The 23,027-nt window shown below is 41.4% G+C and overlaps 2 protein-coding genes across 8 annotated transcripts; both read right to left on the bottom strand.

The window, feature by feature from the left end:
* Positions 1 to 3,412: 3,412 nt before the first annotated feature.
* nme3 (NME/NM23 nucleoside diphosphate kinase 3) lies at positions 3,413 to 9,355 on the bottom strand. Of its 7 annotated transcripts, XM_090192920.1 has the most exons (7): positions 8,556 to 8,942; positions 8,114 to 8,167; positions 5,699 to 5,861; positions 4,982 to 5,112; positions 4,588 to 4,689; positions 4,303 to 4,415; positions 3,413 to 3,985 (listed from the first exon to the last, which is right to left on the bottom strand). In XM_090192920.1, exons 3-7 carry the CDS (start codon positions 5,784 to 5,786, stop codon positions 3,868 to 3,870), a joined length of 552 nt encoding a protein of 183 aa, XP_090049046.1. In that variant the 5' UTR covers positions 5,787 to 5,861; positions 8,114 to 8,167; positions 8,556 to 8,942; the 3' UTR covers positions 3,413 to 3,867. The 7 variants fall into 7 exon arrangements, with proteins under 7 accessions (XP_090049046.1, XP_090049047.1, XP_021480017.1 ...); XM_090192921.1 differs by lacking the exons at positions 8,114 to 8,167; positions 8,556 to 8,942 and adding an exon at positions 8,961 to 9,288; XM_021624342.3 differs by lacking the exon at positions 5,699 to 5,861 and having other exon boundaries at positions 8,556 to 8,944.
* A 3,775-nt stretch (positions 9,356 to 13,130) lies between these two features.
* On the bottom strand, positions 13,131 to 23,027 carry mrps34 (mitochondrial ribosomal protein S34). Its single transcript, XM_021624339.3, has 5 exons — positions 22,910 to 23,027; positions 22,021 to 22,224; positions 21,433 to 21,588; positions 20,238 to 20,280; positions 13,131 to 13,937 (listed from the first exon to the last, which is right to left on the bottom strand). The coding sequence occupies exons 2-5, from the start codon at positions 22,183 to 22,185 to the stop codon at positions 13,639 to 13,641; spliced, it is 663 nt and encodes a 220-aa protein (XP_021480014.1). The 5' UTR covers positions 22,186 to 22,224; positions 22,910 to 23,027; the 3' UTR covers positions 13,131 to 13,638.

Genomic DNA, 23,027 nt, shown 5'->3' with positions numbered 1-23,027 from the left:
TATCCATAAAAAGTGTCGTTTAAAGTTTGCCACAAGCCACCTGGGAGACACACCAAACATGTGGAAGAAGGTGCTCTGGTCAGATGAAACCAAAATTGAACTTTTTGGCAACAATGCAAAACGTTATGTTTGGCGTAAAAGCAACACAGCTCATCACCCTGAACACACCATACCCACTGTCAAACATGGTGGTGGCAGCATCATGGTTTGGGCCTGCTTTTCTTCAGCAGGGACAGGGAAGATGGTTAAAATTGATGGGAAGATGGATGGAGCCAAATACAGGACCATTCTGGAAGAACCTGATGGAGTCTGCAAAAGGCCTGAGACTGGGACGGATATTTGTCTTCCAACAAGACAATGATCCAAAACATAAAGCAAAATCTACAATGGAATGGTTCAAAAATAAACATTTCCAGGTGTTAGAATGGCCAAGTCAAAGTCCAGACCTGAATCCAATCGAGAATCTGTGGAAAGAACTGAAAACTGCTGTTCACAAATGCTCTCCATCCAACCTCACTGAGCTCGAGCTGTTTTGCAAGGAGGAATGGGAAAAAATGGGAAAAAATGTCATTCTCTCGATGTGCAAAACTGATAGAGACATAACCCAAGCGACTTACAGCTGTAATTGCAGCAAAAGGTGGCGCTACAAAGTATTAACTTAAGGGGGCTGAATAATTTTGCACGGCCAATTTTTCAGTTTTTGATTTGTTAAAAAAGTTTTAAATATCCAATAAATGTCGTTCCACGCCGAATACTTTCGCAAGGCACTGTACCTTCAAACTCAGTGCCTCTTTGCTTGACATCATGGGAAAATCAAAAGAAATCAGCCAAGACCTCAGAAAAACAATTGTAGACCTCCACAAGTCTGGTTCATCCTTGGGAGCAATTTACAAGGTACCACGTTCATCTGTATAAACAATAGTACGCAAATATAAACACCATGGGACCAAGCAGCCGTCATACCGTTCAGGAAGGAGACGCGTTCTGTCTCCAAGTGATGAACGTACTTTGGTGCGAAAAGTGCAAATCAATCCCAGAACAACAAAGGACCTTGTGAAGATGCTGGAGGAAACAGGTACAAAAGTATATATAGCCACAGTAAAACAAGTCCTATATCGACATAACCTGAAAGGCCGCCAAGCAAGGAAGAAGCAACTGCTCCAAAACCGCCACTAAAAAAAACAGGCTACGCTTTGCAACTGCACATGGAGACAAAAATGTTACTTTTTGGAGAAATGTCCTCTGGTCTGATGAAACAAAAATAGAACTGTTTGGCCATAATGACCATCGTTATGTTTGGAGGAAAAATGGGGAGGCTTGCAAACAGAAAAACAGCATCCCAACCGTAAAGCACGTGGGCGGCAGCATCATGTTGTGGAGGTGCTTTGCTGCAGGAGGGACTGGTGCACTTCACAAAATAGATGGCTACATGAGGAAGGGAAATTATGTGGATATATTGAAGCAACATCTCAAGACATCAGTCAGGATGTCAGCTTGGTCGCAAATGGGTCTTCCGAATGGACAATGACCCCAAGCATACTTCCAAAGTTGTGGCAAAATGGCTTAAGAACAACAAAGTCAAGGTATTGGAGTGGCCATCACAAAGCCCTGACCTCAATCCTACAGAAATGTGTGGGCAGAACTGAAAAAGCGTGTGCGAGCAAGGAGGCCTACAAACCTGACTCAGTTACACCAGCTCTGTCAGGAGGAGTGAGCCAAAATTCACCCAATTTATTGTGGGAAGCTTGTGGAAGGCTACCTGAAACATTTGACCCAAGTTAAACAATTTAAAGGCAATGCTACCAAATACTAAATGAGTGTATGTAAACTTCTGACACACTGGGAATGTGATAAAATAAAAAAAAGCTTAAATAAATATTTTGTTCTACTATTGTTGACATTTCACATTCTTAAAATAAAGTGGTGATCATAATTGACCTAAAACAGGGATTTTTACTAGTATTAAATGTCAGGAATTGTGAAAAACTGAGTTTAAATGTATTTGGCTAAGGTGTATATAAACTTCCAACTTCAACTGTAAGTATTCAGACCCTTTACTCAGTACTTTGTTGAATCACTTTTGGCAGCGATTATAGCCTCGAGTCATCTTGGGTATGACGTTACAAACTTGGCATACCTGTATTTGGGGAGTTTCTCCCATTCTTCTCTGCAGATCCTCTCAAGGTCTGTCAGGTTGGTTGGAGAAAGTCGCTGCACAGCTATTTTCAGCTCTATCCAAATAAGTTTGATCGGGTTCAAGTTTGGGCTCTGGCTGGCCACTCAAGGACATTCAGAAACTTGTCTCAAAGCCACTCCTGTGTTGTCTTGGCTGTGTGCTTAGGGTTTTTGACCTGTTGGAAGGTGAACCTTCGCCCCAGTCTGAGGTCCTGAGCTCTCTGGAGCAGGTTTTCATCAAGGATCTCTCTGTACTTTGCTCCGTTCATCTTTCCCTCGATCCTGACTAGTCTCCCAGTCCCTGCCACTGAAAAACCTCCCCACAGCATGATGCTGCCACCACCATGCTTCACCGTAGGGATGGTACCAGGTATCCTCCAGACATGACGCGAGTTAAATCTTGGTTTCATCAGACCAGATAATCTTGTTTCTCATGGTCTAAGAGTCCTTTAGGTGCGTTTTGGCAAACTCCAAGCGGGCTGTCATGTGACTTCTACTGAGGAGTGGCTTCCGTCTGGCCACACTACTGTAAAGGCCTGATTGGTGGAGTGCTGCAGAGATGGTTGTACTTCTGGAAGGTTCTCCTATCTCCACAGAGGAACTCTGGGGTCTGAATACTTTCTGAATTCACTGTATATCAAGCAAGTATTATCATATTAACTTTTTTTACAGATAATAATCAGACAAATGCTGGTAAACACTCAAAATACATTTTGTAAAATGTTTTCACAAAATGAGTGCTCTGGGCCTTTACTAGTCCTGTATTAGTGGACCAAAACAGACATCTTCAGCGCAGGCAAGCATTTTTGCAGCAGCCCCACCCTCAAACTACTTCCTGCGGCTATGCCCACAAGGGAAGAAGCCAGATGTGGTGGTCCTGGGCTGGCGTAGTTACACGTGGTCTGTAGTTGTGAGGCCAGTTGGGCGTACTACCAAATTCTCTACAACAAGGTTGGAGGCAGCTTATGGTAGAGAAATTAGCAACAGCTCTGGTGGTCATTCCTGCAGTCAGCATGCCAATTGCACACTCCCTCAAAACTTGAGAGATCTGTGGCGTTGTTCTGTTTGACAAAACTTCACATTTTAGAGTGGCCTTTTACTGCCCCCAGCTCAAGGTGCACCTGTGTAATAATCATGCTGTTTAATCAGCTTCTTGATATTCCACACCTGTCAGGTGGATGGATTATCTTGGCCAAATTGAACAGCATTTGAGAGAAATAAGCTTTTTGAGCATATGGAACATTTCAGGGATCTTTTATTTCATCTCATCTCAGCTTGAAAATATATGGCAAGACTTGAAAATAGCCGTCTAGCATGATCAACATCCAACCTGACAGCGCTTGAAGAATTTTCAAAAGAATAATGTGCAGATATTGTATAATCCAGGTGTGCAAAGCTCTTAGAGACTTACCCAGAAAGACTCACTGCTGTAATTGCTGCAGAAGGTTATTCTAACATGACTCAAGGGTATGAATACTTATCAAAGACATATTTGTTTTCTATTTTTCAAGAATATTTGTACATATGTTAGAATTTCTTTCACTTTGACAAAGTATTGTGTAGACCGTTGACACAAAAAAATGACAACTAAATCAATTTTAATCCCGCTTGGAAAAACAAAATGTGGAAAAAGTAAAGGGGTATGAATAGTTTCTGAAGGCACTTGGGTGGTCTACAAGTGGTGTGTGTGTGTCACTCATAGATCCAGTGTCCGCTGCTGTCCTCCCAGCACTGTAGCTCATTCTGCCTGAACCACAGAGAGATCTCTCTCTGAGCGCTCTCCACAGAGTCACTGCCATGGATCACATTCCTACAACACAGAAAGTCAACAAGATATAATTTCATGGTCACTGATGATAACATGTAACAGTTTTGCTTCCATCCCTCTCTTCGCCCCTACCTGGGCTCGAACAAGGGACCATCTGCACACATCAACAACTGCCTCCCACGAATCATCGTTACCTATATTGCTCCACAAAAGCAGAGGCCCTTGCAGAGCAAGGGAAACAACTACTTCAAGGTCTCAGAGCAAGTGACGTCACTGATTGAAACGCTATTAGTGCGCACCAAACTAGCTAGCCATTTCACACCAGTTACACACACACACAATACACAGACACACTTTACCTGCCCACTTCCAAACAGTAGTCTCCTCTGATGGTTCCTGGTAGGGAGTCTGCCGGGTTGGTCTCCCCCAGCATCTTGCGAGACATCTTCACCACATCCAGACCTTGCCACACCTAAACACATGCACACATATACACACCTGGATGAACAATTGCACAACTAGGGATGTGCACATTAACGTGGATAACCAGTAACGTTTAAATTGTGTAAACAATAATAAAATATGTAAAATATCTTGAGCGGGAGAGGGCAGCTGTGTACGTAGTAGTAGGCATGCTATCTCACCATGGCAACGATGGGTCCAGAGCTCATGTTGCGCACCAATCCATTGAAGAAGGGTTTGTCTCTCAGGTCCCTGTAGTGCTCTCTCAGGAGATCCTCGGACGCCTGCCGAACACACACACCCACCCACATCACATCAGAGAGAGATCCAACACAGACAGTATATCATAAGCCCCTTTCACAAACATAAATCACATATTTTATTTAAATATATTTTACAAGATTTCTCCAGTTACCCCCTTCACACTGCTCTGGAAAGGCAAATTATTGCCTGTTTGTTTTGAAAGATGGCGTACAAGTGTTGTAAACTATGTTAATAAGCTGTCTAATGAAGTGCTTCCTCCTTCTCCTCGCGTGTGGGTTTGATGGATGTATATCATGGTGTGTGTGCTCTTACCTGGACTAGTTTCATTCCCACCAATCTGAAGCCCTTTTTCTCAAAGCGCTGGATGATCTCTCCCACTAGCCTCCGGTGCACACCATCCGGTTTCACAGCTATGAAGCTGTGCTCATTGACACCCGTCCAACCTAGGACAAAAGCATGACCATCATGTCCAGTCCCAAATCAAACCCTAGCCTATGACATTTGTTGATTGGCCATACCTCGTAGATTTGAAATCGGCAGCTGGGGTGTGTGAGCAATATGGTGGAAACTAAATCTAGCCCACAGATTATGGCAAACGTACAAATCTGTTAGGGTGGCAGGTAGCCTAGCAGTTAGAGCGTTGGGTCAGTAACTGAAAGGTTGCTGGTTTGAATGAGCAAGGCACTTAACCCGAATTTACTCCAGGGGCGCCATACTACTATCGCTAACCATGTAAAACAAAACATTTCACTGCACCTATCCCGTGTGTGTGATAATTGTTTTTTTTTAACAATCATATGTGATACACATAATCAGTCCAAGCAAGTACAAGCAACAAAATATCACATTTGTGATGTGACTATTACTACAATATCTCATGGCCAATTTAAAATGTTCTAGAGAGGATTTAGATAACTGATGAGCTGAGGAGGTGTCGGATTACACCCCCCCCCCCCACACACCTTCCATAAAGCGTTGCTTGTAAAACCATACATTTTGGCTTGCGTGAAATATGAAATAGCACCTTACCATCAGATTCCTCAATTCGTGCATGTTTTGCCTCCAAATCCTCATTTTTTTCCTGCTGAACAGGCAATGACCGTTTTCTTCGTCCCATATCATAGACTCGCTTGCGCCGTGGTGCTCTTGTGTGAGTGCGACCAACCAATCAGATTGCTAGCGTCACCGGAACCTGGTTCCCAAGTTAACACAGCCACAAAGTCATAAACCCCGCATATGACTACAATGTATCTTATTAAAATCTGATTACACAACCCTAACCTTAACCACACTACTAACCTTATGCCTAACCTTAAATGATGACCAAAAAGCACAATTTTGTTTTCATTAATTGTTTTGATATACTGTAGGCCTAGACAATTTTGACTTTGTGGCAAATAGTGAAACTGGATACAGTGTCCGTGATGGAATTGTTCTAACTATGTTACAGCAAAGATTATGGGTATACTGACAAAATACATGTCTCTCCGCCCTAACAATTTGAGTCATTGTCCACAAAGAAGAACGTCGGGCTGACTAGCTCCCGCCTATCCTTTCTTTGGATTGGTGGACACATCTCATTATTGTAATATTCGACGAGGGTTGTCGATGTCAACCACCCGTATCCAATGAAGAGATGCTATGCTACTAGCCTCATGATATGAATATGCATAGCCATCTCGCGACAACTCCGATATAAAGTGTTTTTTCTCATTGTTGCCTGGATATCACGTGTCCTACTTATATCAGTACACTCAAAACAATGTGTGCATTACAAAACTTATTCGACCAAATAAGCCATTCCATTTTTTGTTGACCATATTTCGATACATCTCCATACAAAAACTCATTGCTTGGTGGGTAAAGAAACACCACCTGCTGGAGGGAGACAGATTTTCCGCCGAATTTGGCCATGCTCTTCCTCTTCCTATCTGGGTACAGCTGGGACGATCGCGTGATCAGTGAAGGTTTTTGTGAAAGCGTTTCTTGGTATCTACTATTACCACAGCCACAAAGTCTAAATTGGCTGTACGATTAAAATGTGCTTAATTTAACGTTAGGAATAAGGTTAGCAGTGTGGTTAAGGGTTATGTTGACAATCAAAATTTAAGAAGATAAATTAAAGAAATTGGCGGGGTTTATTACTTTGCGGCTGTAGTAACTAGTGACAACCTGTTTGCTCTGTTGCTTGTGGTGCTTTCAAGACAACTGGAAACTCGGGGAAAAACGAGGTCAAATCATGACCTCAGTGATCTTCACGTCGAAAATTCGGAGCTCCAGAAAGAGGCTTTTACCCAATCGGAGCTCGTTTTTTCCCGAGTTCCCAGTTGTTTTGAATGCAGCATTAGAATTCCGAAGCGTAGACATAGGAAAGCACTATAAAGACAACTTATAGTGATGATAAATAGGTTATCAACGCATTTGAATGGTAATGTTGCCAATGAAAAAGCCAATCTGACAGCGGTTATGATTAAAGCCGGCTTGAACTTCTTCTACCCTGACCCTCCAATATTGGCAATTTACGAAACAGCAATCGATGGACGATCACACAAATGTCACAAGTATGAGGATTCTGTGTTATGCACTATAGCCCGTTACCATATATGTGATTGAATATTATCTGCTGTTGGCTTGTGTGGATGTATGTATGTGTTATGAAACATAGCCGACATGAAACATTGTTAACAGTTTCAGGGCCATGGGCCTTTCTCGTGATGTAAAAATACAGAATAACATGAAGACAGGAACTGTGCAATGAGTTGGAGGGGGCACATTCAGAACGTAGTGTTGCGAGAACAAACAGTCTTTTGTTAGATAACAGGAGCCAGGTGCGAGATAACAGTATCGAGCATGAGCGCATAGATATTCTTCACAGCAACAGTTACATCTATCAACTGGAGCGCCTGGGGGCCGGGACCAGCTCTACGCCAACAATCAACGATAGGCTGGGTGAGTCTAAACCACGCCCAGTCTCTACTCTGACAGGCCGGCTCGGAAGCAGGAACTACCTCTGTCAGAGTATATTTATAATATCTTTGTCAGGAACAAGTCAGTTCTCTGTTTTGCCCTGCGAGGTGGGACAAAGAGCCTGTATATACGAAAATTGCATTTACCACTTATTGCTTAGTTAATAAAAAATACATAGCATACTGACTCATTGTCATATTTATCCTGATACCAGATTCGAATTGACGCAACTCTAACACAAGGCAATAGTTAGAGTCCCACTCCATTCGCAAAATAACTCGGAACCTTCTGCTACGTTCATAATATGCAGGCCTACAGTGTCAGGTGAAAACTTGAATCACTATAGCTGTGAGTACTAACCACTACCGCCAGTCTGCTGCAAGCAAACAAGTATCGAACATATGCAATGCATTTAACTTCAATCAACAATATGAAATTGAGGAAATGTCATATAAAACCATAATAAGTGCAACCAACCTGTTTGGAAAACACTTGCCAATATAGTTAAGAGGAAAATCATCGTTGCATCATCTACAGGGAAAAAGTGAAAATAAGGAAGAAAGTCCTTAACGTATCTTCGGAAAGCAGCCAGGAAGTAGGGCGCGAACGCGCAGTGTGGAGAGTGATTCAGGAAATAAACTACTGATACCTTTCACCAAGTTACCTAACATCTTCCTAGCTTCATAAGATACCGCCATACATTAACATGCACTGTCAATTGAGACAAGGGCTGGAGTCCAAACATGTCAATTTGACCCTGGTTTGTATAATTTGTGGAACGTTCCAAGAGGAATCTGTTCCAAAATCTTCGTAAATAACAAGGTTGCCAACAACAGTTGTATAGCGGCGGAATGGGATACCGGGTAGGGAATATGAAATTGAGGAAATGTCATATAAAACCATAATAAGTGCAACCAACCTGTTTGGAAAACACTTGCCAATATAGTTAAGAGGAAAATCATCGTTGCATCATCTACAGTGAAAAAGTTAAAATAAGGAAGAAAGTCCTTAACGTATCTTCGGAAAGCAGCCAGGAAGTAGGGCGCGAACGCGCAGTGTGGGGAGTGATTCAGGAAATAAGCTACTGATACCTTTCACCAAGTTACCTAACATCTTCCTAGCTTCATAAGATACCGCCATACATTAACATGCACTGTCAATGGAGACAAGGGCTGGAGTCCAAACATGTCAATTTGACCCTGGTTTGTATAATTTGTGGAACGTTCCAAGAGGAATCTGTTCCAAAAAGGTTGCCAACAAATAACGCATACAAAGTTGTATAGCGGCGGAATACCGGGTAGGAAGTGTGCTATGTTTCACTCACCACGTTTATTCCCCCCAAAATCATTCTGGTAGCATCCACCATTTCTCGTTTAATGTTTTAGTTATTATTTCCGGTGTGTCGGCATTCGGCCAGTGAACTCTACTGCGCCCCAATTAAGCTATCGCTATGGTTAACATGTAACTTAACTAATGACTGCTAGCTCCAATATTGTATTAGCTAGGTGGCTTGTACACAATTGTTACCGATGATACTGTATATACCAGCCTACATACATTGTATTTTGCCAAATTCTCTGTGTTAATCCTGTAGCCCCGAACCCTAAGCTAAAAAATTCTCCATGTGTGCAATTTCTGCAACCCCCTATACTGATCTATGCCGGTATGCAAAAGCAATGATAATGCATGCAATGCTTTATTATAAAGTAGTTTTTTCATGCATTCTGGTACCTCAGTGTACTCTGGGTCACCCCCCTCTCTGGCTCACTTTTTGTTCCTGCACTTCCCAATTTACAAATTAAGCACTGCCAAGGTGTCTTTATTTCCATAAGCTCTCACTCACATCACTTTTTCCTTTGCCATCTTTCATTTATGGCATTTCAACATTGATACAGAGGGGCACATCACACTCATGTCTTTTCTTGGGACTCCACACGCACGCACGCACACACACACACACACTACTGTAGCATATTGTTTACATTTCTCAAATTTAGGCATCCACTGACATGGGCACAGACGTATGAATAGTCATTTTCTGTGTGGTGGACAAATTTGGTTGCACAGGAGAAGAGGATGTGATTACTTGTGGGGGTGGTGGGTTCAACAGCTGCAGGGAAGCTGATTGGTTGCTTTGGCTATCACATCTTCTTGATTAAAAGAAAGACAGATTCAGAAATTAGTTAGACATTGCCATAGTTCAATGCTGAAAAGCCTTCATTAACATGGTCCCAAAGATAGACATTCAGTATTCACTGAATGAAGTAGCCTACCCATCCCCATTTACAATTTAATTATTCAATTAAATAAATTATACTAACAGCACATTCAATGACTCATGATTATTATTGTAGGCTACTCCTGTACCTACCTTGTACAATAATGTAATCATTGAATGAAGTAACATATCATCCACATTTAAAATGTAATCAATTAGATAAATAATGCTAGCACATAAAGTTATATTATCGTAGAATAGGCTACTCCCGTATGCCCACTATGATAGGATACCGTTATGATACTGGTGTGATTTTAGGTCTTCAATCGAAGTTGTATGTTGTACCTCGTTTCCGCCCTTCAAGGAAAGGCATACCCCATTCTATTCAGTGCAGGTGTGAATGTCCCATAGCTTTAGCACACAATGGCATGTAGGGGTAGTGTATTACAACGTACCATTTTTATATATCCTATAGCACATGTTTGTATATTTTCATTTACCATTTAATTAATCCATGAAATAAATAATAGCACATCAAATTACATTATTATTGTACACTAGCCTACTCCCCTATCGACACAGTAATTAATATTGCCTTCGACATTACGTTATCAACTCAGCAAAAAGTAATTATTTTCAAATAATCAAAATTTGCCTTATCAACACAGTAGGCCTAAATATTTCTTAACAATATTATAACTTAAATATACTTACTCCTCAATTGGATCAAGGACATCTTGTGAATTCTTTTCATCTTTTCTAAAGAAACTATTTGGGGCAGACACTCGAAAGTTGTTGTGCGGTGTACCATTTATTTGCCATAGTTTTTCCTGTTAAAAAAACAAGCTCTCAAACACCTTGCTCGTCTCTCACTCTATAAACGGCCACTGATATCCAGATTCCTTGGGACATCCCTACCCTGAACCAAACCCTAAACCCTAACTGTAATCATAACCCTTACCTATAACACTAAACTTAACCCTTACCTTAGCCATTTTACATTTCTACTTGATTGAGGTAGGGACATTATAAGGGACCCTGCCGCCCCAGTTATGGTTAAGGCGTTGGACTAGTAACCGAAAGGTTGCAAGATCGAATCCCCGAGCTGACAAGGTAAAAATCTGTCGTTCTGCCTCTGAACAAGGCAGTTAACCCACTGTTCCTAGGCCATCATTGAAAATAAGAATTTGTTCTTAACTGACTTGCCTAGTTAAATAAAGGTACAATAAAATTCCTAGAGTAGTCGATGTGATAAATATTTTTTCCGGAGCATCTGGTCTTTGCCTAAACCTTAAGTGTGAATTGTTTGCTGTTAAAGACCGTGTGATACCCTCTATATGCAATATTCCAGTCAAGGAAAAAGTTAACATACCTTGTTTAACCATGTCTAAGAATCAACAGGAAAGATGCTCATTAAATTTCATACCTATTATTGAAAAAAACAAACAGAAGTTGAACCATTGGTTCAGAGCGATTTATTCTTGAAAGGTTGAGAATTTCTTTCTAAAGCTGAAGGTATCTCCAAACCTACTTATGCAGCCCAGTCTCTACATCTTGACAACAAAATAGGTAAAGCGTTTGACCAGATGCTTTTCAACTTCATCTGGAATAAATGGTACACATTATATTAGGAAATCTGTCGTTATGAACACATATGAATATGGTGGTCTCAATTTTTTTGATTTTCCTTCTTTGAATAATACTTAAGATAAATTGGGCTAAGCATTTTTTAAAGAATCCAACTTCAATTTGGAATTTCATCCCTCATCTTCTCCCATTTTGGAGGCTTCAATTTTGTTACTTTGTAACTATAACATTGATAAGATTCCTACAAAATGATCTGCTTTTCATAGACAAGTATTAGCGTGGTCGTTAATATATAAAAACAATTACCACACAGATACCCGCTTGTTAATAAGGTCAAATAGGTCTCTTTCAGAATTATCCATAAGTATTACCCTGCAAATCATTACCTGAAGAAACTCAAAAAAGACATTAACATTAACTGTCCTTTGTGTTGAGCATACAGAAACAGTTCTGCATTTATTTTGGCATTGTCTACATGTAAAACAATTATGGAAAGATTTTCATAATTTTAATTGTTAATATTCTTGATGACTTCTGTTTTTTATTGGATAATGTGCTGCTCGGTTTCCTTAACCATAATATGGATAAAGAAAAACAATTTTTACCTCAAATCTAATTGTGCTAATGGCAAAATGTAATATTCATAAATGTAAATTCACGAATAGAAAAACACTCTTACGTGTTTTCTATAAGGAATTCGAGCAGGACATTAAGACTGCTCTACATTCTTCTAATAAGAAGCTGTTAAAAGAAACACACACATTGTTTTAAGGTCTTTGTGTAATCTGTCATTTGTTATCATTGTCTGTTTGTATACTGGTTTTTCTGCAATAAAATAAAAGATTCAAAACAAAAAATATAAAAACAATTAAAAAATTGTAAAACAAAGTGACATTCCTCCACAAATACGTCCTCAATCAATACTTTAAATTGCCTGAATGGCAACAGAACATCAAGATGAAATGTATTTAGAATTATGTTCTAGCGATACGGTGCATTAAAACTAAAAGCAGATTTATCTAGCTCGGTGGAGATCCTTGGAACCTCAAGAGTTAACCAATCCTGTGAACGGATTAGGCAACTCAGGTGTATATGCTTTAACAGAAAAGTTAGATATGACAGAAGTATGAAGTAGGGCCTTGAAAACAAAAAAAAAAGGGACTAATGTAGAGATCTATAAAGGTCTTCAGCCAAGTGCAGCCAACCTTTTGACACAGGATGCAGTGATGAGTATCAAAACTGTCATAAAACGAAGGGCACTAAATGATGGCATCCAAAGGTTTAAGAGTAGTAGAAGCTGCACTTTGATAAATAATATCACCATAATCAAGAACAGATAAAAAGGTTGACTGAATAATCTGCTTCCCACTTCTTAGAGAAAAGCACAATCTGTTTTTAAACGTTAAATCCATACGCCTAAGTATTTATATGCGGGAACACGTTCAATTAGAGAACCATCTAATGAGCGAACATGTACTTAACCTGAAACATTCTTAGGAGTTCAAAAACATGTATTTCATTTAGCCCGTATCAAGCAAAAGGTTTATTTGATCGAATAGAAGTTTCGCAATGCTTTAATTGTTACGAGTGTACTGATTTTAAGTAGGACAAGTGACATCCCGGCAACTTTGATAAAAAAACACACATCAGAGTTGTCGAGACGGATATGGAATAATAATTGCTTTGACATGGGTGGGACAATAGTTTTTATTTATTATCGATCTTAACCCAGTCATCCAGTTAGAATGAATCAATTTTAAGAAAAACTAAGAGTGCCCATTCTTTTCATAATGTAGTATTATATTTTACTATTTACAATACAAACACACAAGCATCACATCACAATACGCATAAGAGACAAGTGCCAGTTGTGGAAACCTTACAGCAAGCTGTCACTCAAGTCCATCTGATAATCCAAATTCTTTCTATTCAGTGGAATTGTTATAGAAGGCTCATATGAATGTAAAGGAAAACGGCTATAGCGATGGTCCAATTCTCTACCCTTTTCCTGAGATGTGCACTCCTACACCTTCTCATGGATTTAAATGGAATGGATTGGTGCAAAGGATATGGTCAAAACTCCATGCTTGCACCAATTCAATACTTTGAGAAACAGAACGCAGCCTATGATCTATCCAAGTTGACATCACAGTCCCTTCTTGGTAACCTTTCACCCCCTTTCCGCTTGACCCCTCTCTCACACTGCTGTCCCCTCCTGCCTCTCCCTCTTTTTCTCCTGACTTCTGAAGTACTCTTTGCTGAGTAGGACATCCCTCTTTAGGGGTAAGGTTGGCTCCTCAGCTGCCGACCCTAGCTTATCTTTCTGCCGCTGGGCGAGGAGCATGGCACGGAGCAGGGGCGGGTACGACACATAGCGTATGGGGGGCTCGGGAACAGGGTTGTAGAGTTTGAACTGCTCCTCCTCATGTTTGGGCACCAGACGCCAGTCATGGTACATCACCTTGTCCATCTCCTTTGCTTCACTCTCCTGCTTGCCTGTGGAAAATAATAATATACACAATGGTGACTTGGTCATCTTTTCCTAATCTCTTTTCACAACCACTGCTGTGATAAATATGTCAAATGGCAGTAATGCGGAGGTAGTCTGGCCCATCAGCCACGTCTGGTCTCACAGCGCCTCAGAACGGGACATGACTGGGAGTCTATGGCAGGAGCGGCGAAAACAGCCACCGGTTTTAATTGACTGTTCTCTCAGTCCATCACCATCTAGCACAGGGGTCTCCAACCTTTTCTAGCATGAGAAAATTAAACATGTCAAGAGCTACACATTTTTTCAAGATTTCAAATAGGCACATTCTTCTCGTCCTCTCCCCTGCAACTCTTCCCCAGGTCCTTAAGTGTACTGTTCTCTGTCAATATAGCTGGTAAAATAATTGATAATAAACAACTAACGGGGGCCCTATAAAATCTTTTCCCGCCCCCAAATTCTGTTTAATATTTTCCCAAATTATGTTCCGTTGTATTTTTCCATATTTTATATTGTTTGTTTTTTACTCTAAAAATTACAATTGTTAGTAGACAAACTACGTTGATGTTCAAATTCATGTCAATGCTTAAATCTGAAGACACTTTTTTTAGGTATGTGAAAAAAAGAAAAAAAAGGAGAAAAAAAACGTGCGCGTTTTTAAAACCTCTTGAGCGTAGGGGGCAGTATTTTGATGTTTGGATGAAAAATGTACCCAAATGAAACTGCCTATTTCTCAGGCCCATAATCTGCATATAATTGTCAGATTAGGAAAGAAAACACTCTAAAGTTTCCAAAACTGTCAAAATATTGTCTGTGAATATAACAGAACTGATATTGCAGGCGAAAACCTGAGGAAAATCCAACCAGGAAGTGCCTAAGAGAAACAAATCTCCCTGTTCCATTGCATGCCTATCCTCCATTTAAAGGGATATCAACCAGATTCCTTTTCCTATGGCTTCCACATTTTGTGAACAGTCTTTAGACATAATTTCAGGCTTTTAGTTTGAAAAATGAGCAAGAAAGATCACATCGAGTCATTTGATGGCTGGGTGCCAGCAGCGTTTTGCATGCGCCAACAGAGTGGAGCAGACATTTTCTCTCTCCTATTGAAGAAGCTACTGTCCGGTTGAAATATTATCAATTATAGATTGTAAAAACAACCTGAGGATTGATTATAAAAAACGTTTGACATGTTTCTACAAACTTTACGGATACTATTTGGAATTTTTGTCTGCCCTGTCGTGACTTCTCGAGCCTGTGGATTTCTGAATATAACACGCCAACCAAATGGAGGTATTTTGGATGTAAAAATAATCTTTATGGAACAAAAGGAACATGTATTGTGTAACTGAGAGTCTCATGAGTGCAAACATCCGAAGATCAAAGGTTCAAGATTCATTTTATTGCTTTTCTGACTTTCGTGACCAATCTGCTGTTAGCTTTTTGTAATGTTTTGTCTGCTGAGAGAGATGTCCTTACATAAACGCTTGGTATGCTTTCGCCAAAAAGCTCTTTTGAAATCTGACACGCCAGGTGGATTAACAACAAGCTAAGCTGTGTTTTGCTATATTGCACTTGTGCTTTCATGAAAATTAAATATTTTTAGCAATTACATTTTTATTTGGTGCTCTGCAATGCAGCGGAAGTTGACGAAAATGATCCCGCTAAAGGGATGGGTGCATCAAGAAGTTAAGGAATGTGCCATCTAATGTTCCGGTCTAGTGATGGTTCTGTACTGCAGCAGCTCATTTCATGTAAAGTTTGCAACTAACAATTAATAGATACAAATGATATACTTACTCATGATATACTTCTGCCAAGTAAGCCTACTTTGCAGTTAACATTTAATGAGAAGGTTTTGGGGAAAGTATTTCTATCAACCCACAAGACGATAATCACATCGACTAGCTACACACGGAGTGATGGACAAACTTGCACATCACAGACAGATGCGATTAATTGCAATTAATTGGAAGATATGTTAGGTTTGGCTTTTTAAGCCAATAGTGGCTGACCAGGGGTGGGATAATGTCAATGTTGCATTGGCAAGATATAGCCGCTGGGAGCTTGCAGTGTCTGATACTTGAGATTTGTTTATGAGTTTTGCGGCAGAATACGTGAAAATTGCATGTACTTTCAGAATTGTTTGGCGAGCTACTCATATAGTGCCTTCGGAAAGTATTCAGACCCCTTGACTTTTTCCACATTTTGTTATGTTACATCCTTATTCTAAAATATCTACACACAATACCCCATAATGACAAAGCAAAAACAGGTTTTTATTTACAGTGCCTTGCGAAAGTATTCGGCCCCCTTGAACTTTGCGACCTTTTGCCACATTTCAGGCTTCAAACATAAAGATATAAAACTGTATTTTTTTGTGAAGAATCATCAACAAGTGGGACACAATCATGAAGTGGAACGACATTTATTGGATATTTCAAGCTTTTTTAACAAATCAAAAACTGAAAAATTGGGCGTGCAAAATTATTCAGCCCCTTTACTTTCAGTGCAGCAAACTCTCTCTAGAAGTTCAGTGAGGATCTCTGAATGATCCAATGTTGACCTAAATGACTAATGATGATCAATACAATCCACCTGTGTGTAATCAAGTCTCCGTATAAATGCACCTGCACTGTGATAGTCTCAGAGGTCCGTTAAAAGCGCAGAGAGCATCATGAAGAACAAGGAACACACCAGGCAGGTCCGAGATACTGTTGTGAAGAAATTTAAAGCCGGATTTGGATACAAAAAGATTTCCCAAGCTTTAAACATCCCAAGGAGCACTGTGCAAGCGATAATATTGAAATGGAAGGAGTATCAGACCACTGCAAATCTACCAAGACCTGGCCGTCCCTCTAAACTTTCAGCTCATACAAGGAGAAGACTGATCAGAGATGCAGCCAAGAGGCCCATGATCACTCTGGATGAACTGCAGATATCTACAGCTGAGGTGGGAGACTCTGTCCATAGGACAACAATCAGTCGTATATTGCACAAATCTGGCCTTTATGGAAGAGTGGCAAGAAGAAAGCCATTTCTTAAAGATATCCATAAAAAGTGTCGTTTAAAGTTTGCCACAAGCCACCTGGGAGACACACCAAACATGTGGAAGAAGGTGCTCTGGTCAGATGAAACCAAAATTGAACTATTTGGCAACAATGCAAAACGTTATGTTTGGCGTAAAAGCAACACAGCTGAACACACCATCCCCACTGTCAAACATGGTGGTGGCAGCATCGTGGTTTGGGCCTGCTTTTCTTCAGCAGGGACAGGGAAGATGGTTAAAATTGATGGGAAGATGGATGGAGCCAAATACAGGACCATTCTGGAAGAACCTGATGGAGTCTGCAAAAGACCTGAGACTGGGACAGAGATTTGTCTTCCAACAAGACAATGATCCAAAACATAAAGCAAAATCTACAATGGAATGGTTCAAAAATAAACATATCCAGGTGTTAGAATGGCCAAGTCAAAGTCCAGACCTGAATCAAATCGAGAATCTGTGGAAAGAACTGAAAACTGCTGTTCACAAATGCTCTCCATCCAACCTCACTGAGCTCGAGCTGTTTTGCAAGGAGGAATGGGAAAAATGTTCAGTCTCTCGATGTGCAAAACTGATAGAGACATACCCCAAGCGACTTACAGCTGTAATCACAGCAAAAGGTGGCGCTACAAATTATTAACTTAAGGGGGCTGAATAATTTTGCACGCCCAATTTTTCAGTTTTTGATTTGTTAAAAAAGTTGTTGTTGATTCTTCACAAAAAAATACAGTTTTATATCTCTATGTTTAAAGCCTGAAATGTGGCAAAAGGTCGCAAAGTTCAAGGGGGCCGAATACTTTCGCAAGGCACTGTATTTTTGCTAATTTATAAACATTACACACGGAAATATCATATTTACATAAGTAATCAGACCCTTCACTCAGTACTTTGTAGAAGCACAGCTGTATTTGGAGTTTATCCCGTTCTTCTCTGGAGATCCTCTCAAGCTCATCAGGTTGGATGGGGAGCATAGCTGAACAGCTATTTTCAGGTCTCTCCAGAGATGTTAGATCAGGTTCAATCCGGGCTTTGGCTGGGCCACCCAAGGACATTCAGAGCCACTCTTGCGTTGTCTTGGCTGTGTGCTTAGGGTCGTTGCCCTGTTGGAAGGTGAACCTTCACCCCAGTCTGAGGTCCTTAGTGCTCTAGACCAGGTTTTCATCAAGGATCTCTCTGTAAATGTGCTCCGTTCATCTCTGCCTCAATCCTGACTAGTCTCCCAGTCCCTGCCTCTGAAAAACATCCCCACAGCATGATGCTGCCATCACCATGCTTTACCATAGGGATTGTGCCAGGTTTCCTCCAGACGTAACGATTGGCATTCAGGCCAAAGAGTTCAATCTTGGTTTCATCAAACCAGAGAATCTTGTGTCTCATGATCGGAGTCCTTTTAGGAGCCTTTTGACAAACTCAAAGAAGGCTGTCATCTGCCTTTTACTGAGGAGTGGCTTCTGTCTGGGCTGGTTGGTGGAGTGCTGCAGAGATGGTTGTCCTTCTGGAAGGTTCTCCCATCTCCACAGAAGAACTCTAGAGCTCTGTCAGAGTGACCATCGGGTTCTTGGTCACCTCCCTGACCAATTCCCTTTTCCAACGATTGTGCAGTTTGGCCGGACGGCCAGCTCTAAGAAAAGGCTTGGTGGTTCCAACCAAACTTCTTTCATTTAAGAATGATGGAGGCCACTGTGTTATTGGGGTCCTTCAATGCTGCAGACATTTTTTGGTACTGTTCCCCAGATCTGTGCTGAAACACAATCCTGTCTCGGAGCTCTACGGACAATTCCTGTCCGGGGCACTCTGTTCACAACATTAGCATCTGCCCATACCATAACCCCACCGCCACCATGGGGCACTCTGTTCACGTTAACATCTGCCTGGTACTGTTGAAACCGAGATTCATCCGTGAAGAGCACACTTCTCCAGTGTGTTATTGGCCATCGAAGGTGAGCATTTTCCCACTGAAGTCAGTTACGACGCCAAACTGCAGTCAGGTCAAGACCCTGGTGAGGATGACGAGCACGCAGATCAAGTTCCCTGAGATGGTTTCTGACAGTTCGTGCAGAAATTATTCGGTTGTGCAAACCCACTGTTTCATCAGCTGTCCGGGTGGCTGGTCTCAGACGATCCTGAAAGTGAAGCCGGATGTGGAGGTCCTGGGCTGGCGTGGTTAAAGGTGGTCTGCGGTTGTGAGGCCGGTTGGAAGAACTGCCAAGTTCTCTAAATATATGAGGTGGCTTATGGTCGAGAAATTAACATTACATTTTTTGGCAACAGCTCTGGTGGACATTCCTGCAGTCAGCATGCATATTGCATGCTCTATCAACCTAAGACATCTGTGGCATTGTGTGACAAAACTGGACCTTCTAGAGTGGCATTTTGTCCCAAGCACAAGGTGCACCTGTGTAAAGTGATGCTGTTTAATAAGCTTCTTGATATGCCACACCTGCCAGGTTGATGGATTATCTTGGCAAAGGAGAAATGCTGACTAACAGCTATGTAAACAAATTTGTGCACAACATTTGAGAAATAAGCGTTTTGTGTATATGGAATATTTCTGTGATCTTTTATTTCAGCTAATGAGACCAACACTTTACATGTTGCGTTTATATTTTTGTTCAGTGTAATAGGCCAAGGCTACAGCTACAGCTCCCGCCTCAATTTTAACTACACCAATTTCAAGTCCCACATTAATGCACACTGTTGTCTAGCCCAATAGCTGGACTACAGGAGCCGATAGTATTTTTCAGTTTACAACACGTTTATGGCTTCCGTCTTATGTTTACACACAGGTGTTCGGAGACACAGATAGCTCATTAGCCAATTATTCTTCAGCGGTTTCCATAAACAAGTGCTCTAACATGGAACCCTAACTCTATAAAGGTGTAATAATTTAACTTTTTAAAATATATTAACTCTTTTAAAAAAACTCCCCCGGTCAGAAGATACTATCATCAATAGACACTTAAACTGTTACCAGGCTCTATGTAACCAGCAATTTGAGCCTGGGGACGAAGTTAATGCTGAAGAAACCTAAACCTAGGCATTATTTCATCTATGAGAGATTATGCAATGACAGAGAGGCATATGAAAAGCTGCTGAAATGTCATTCTGTGAAAACAAATAAAAAGGTTGTCATCTCTTATCTGTTCACGACCACTATCGTGAATCACATGTCGGTACTACAGAGTACTACAGAGGAAAGCCAAACCTATTCTTTCTTCAGGAAGAGAGCATGATATAGGATGTGTGAATGGAAAATTCTCACCTTTATAGGTCAGGACTCCCCATGCTCTGCCGTGGTCCATGTTCTACAGAGAAGGCAGCAGAGTTATAAACATGTACACTACATTACCAAAAGTATGTGGACACCTGCTCATCGAACATCTCATTTTAAAATCATGGTTATTAATATGGAATAGGTCCCCCCTTTCCTGCTATAACAGCCTCCACTCGTCTGGGAAGGCTTTCCACTAGATGTTAGACCTTGCTTCCATTGAGGTTGAGCATTGATGTTGGGCTCATAGTCGGCGATCCAATTTCATCTCAAATTAGTTTGATGGGATGGAGTTCACGGCTCTGTGCAGGCCAGTCAAGTTCCTCCACACCGATCCCAACAAACCATTTCTATATGGACCTCGCTTTGTGCACGGGGGCACTGCTATGCTGAAACAGGAAAGAACATTCCCCAAACAGTTGCCACAAAGTTGGAAGAAGAAAATCGTCTAGAATGTCATTGAATGCTGTAGCGTTAATATTTCCCTTCACTGGAACTAATGGGCCTAGACCAAACCATGAAAAACAGCCTCAGGCCATTATTCTTCCTCCACCAAACATTACAGTTGGCACTATGTATTGGGGCAGGTAGCATCTGCCGAACCATGATTCGTCTGTCGGACTGCCAAACAGTGAAGCGTGATTCATCACTCCATAGAATGCCTTTCCATTGCTCCAAAGTTCAATCGCGGCGAGCTTTACACCACTCCAGCCGAGGCTTGGCATTGCACATGGTGATCTTAGGCTTGTCTGCGGCTGCTCGGCTCTGGAATCCCATTTCATGAAGCTCCCAACGAACAGCTCTTGTGCTGACATTTCTTCCGAAGTTGACCGGGGCAACTCTAGCAGGGCAGAAATTTGACAAACTGACTTGTTGGAAAGGTGGCATCCTATGTTGGTGCTACGTTGAAAGTCACCGAGCTCTTTCAGTAAGGCCATTCTACTGCCATTGTTTGTCTATGGAGATTGCATGGCCGTGTGCTCGATTTTATACACCAGTCAGCAACGGGTGAGGCTGAAATGGCCTGAATCCATACATTTGAAGTGGTGTCCACATACATACACTATATATACACAAAGTATGAGGCTTTATAGTCAGACTTATCAGTGTAATAACAGTGTTATAAGCTTCCACTCCCCTTCACCCTCTACCCCTGAAACTCCTTTCCACCCCCCTCCCCACTCACTTCTGCAGTGTAGTCCACCTTGACCTTGGTGACCTGCCAGTAGCTAGGTGCTTCAGGGTGCTCTGTCAGCCAGGACTTGCGTGTGAACAGGTGGCCCACCCCGAACATCCTGAGGCCAGACAGCAGGGAGAAGAGACGGCTCTCTCTCCTCACGTCCTGAATAGAAATAAAGCAGTTCTAGGTTTTTTCCCCCAAACCTAGGGTTCCCAGGTTTCTGAAATTCCCAGGTTTTCCCAAAAACACAGTCGGAAGGTTCCCAGGATCTTGCAGAAATAAGCAGGAAATCCAGGAATCACACCAACCAGGATTTCAGAAAAAACATTTGGGAAATGTACCCGAATTTTGCAACCCTATCAAGGGAACAACAGTAGTCGATGGGATCTGGCATCAGAGACCCACAACTTTCTACTCATTATTCATTGTTAATAAAACAAACATTTATGCTTTCATTTGATTGAAATAACTATAATTTCTGATTGTTAGTTAAGCTCCCACTTTTTACACCTGGCCTGGGGCTTGAACCATCAACCTTCTGGCTACTGGTCCTGCTTTCTAACCTCTAGGCTACCTGGTGCCCCACACACATACCTGCCAGGCAAGCACGGGCAGGGTCTTCCTGGTGTGCGGTCGCGTCATGGTGTCGTAGTCCAGTGCATACTTCTCAGACTCCCGTGGCCGATTCTTAAGCTCCCGGTACACACGGATCTTCCGGGCCATCTCAGCGATCAGGCGGATGCGCTTCTTCTTCACCATGATTGGTCAATAATTTTGTCACTGGGTCTCCTTCAGAACCTGGAGGGGGGGTGGTTACATTAGGGGTTAGGCTCACAAAGGAGTAAATAAAGACAGTTCTGACCATTTTACAACAGGGGTACAAATGAAGACATTCACAGATCTGATAACCTGGAGACACTCGCAGGTTTGATAAACTAGAATGACCCAAATACACTGAATGCAAACCCAGGTAAAAACAGAGTTTCTGGTCTAGTGAATTTGGGGCAGTATCTATCTAGCTATCTGCTGAAAGAGAATCATTAGTCCCAAATACACCAGACCATGGAACCCTAGTTTTTCCTGGGCCTGCATTCAGTGTACTCCTCAAGAGTCTGACTGTTATGTAAGATAGCAACATTCTAGTCATTAAGTAACTAGTTACTTACTGTAGGTAATCCCATTACAGCCAAACATCTTTATTAAGAATCTCAATCAATACCGTTAAATTGAATAATGATTACCGCTAAATGCGGTCCGCTTAGGTTAGCTACTATTTCACATGCTGGCACTGGCAATCTGTCTATAGCAAGCTAGCTAACATTACATATGTTAGCCAGAGAGCATGACACGCTAACGGTAGCGGCCTAGCTAAGTACTCCACTATTCAACACACAGTATTCTTGTTATCACAATTAATAAATAAAAAAGAGTTGCTTAAATTTCCAAGGGATGTTTTATTTTGCATAACTAGATAGCTAGCTACCTGAGACTTGACTTGACCTCCACAACACACTGCTTCCTCCGAAATTGTCAAACGACGGACAAAATTCCTCCCTAGAATTATTGATGCATTACTTTAGTTCCGGGATAGAAACCGTTCC

The sequence above is a fragment of the Oncorhynchus mykiss genome, chromosome 12 (assembly GCF_057628025.1).
Source record: "Oncorhynchus mykiss isolate SJ-2025 chromosome 12, ASM5762802v1, whole genome shotgun sequence".
Classification (NCBI taxonomy): domain Eukaryota; kingdom Metazoa; phylum Chordata; class Actinopteri; order Salmoniformes; family Salmonidae; genus Oncorhynchus; species Oncorhynchus mykiss.
The sequence above is the reverse complement of the archived record's forward strand: the minus strand, read 5'-3'. Positions and strand labels throughout refer to the sequence as shown.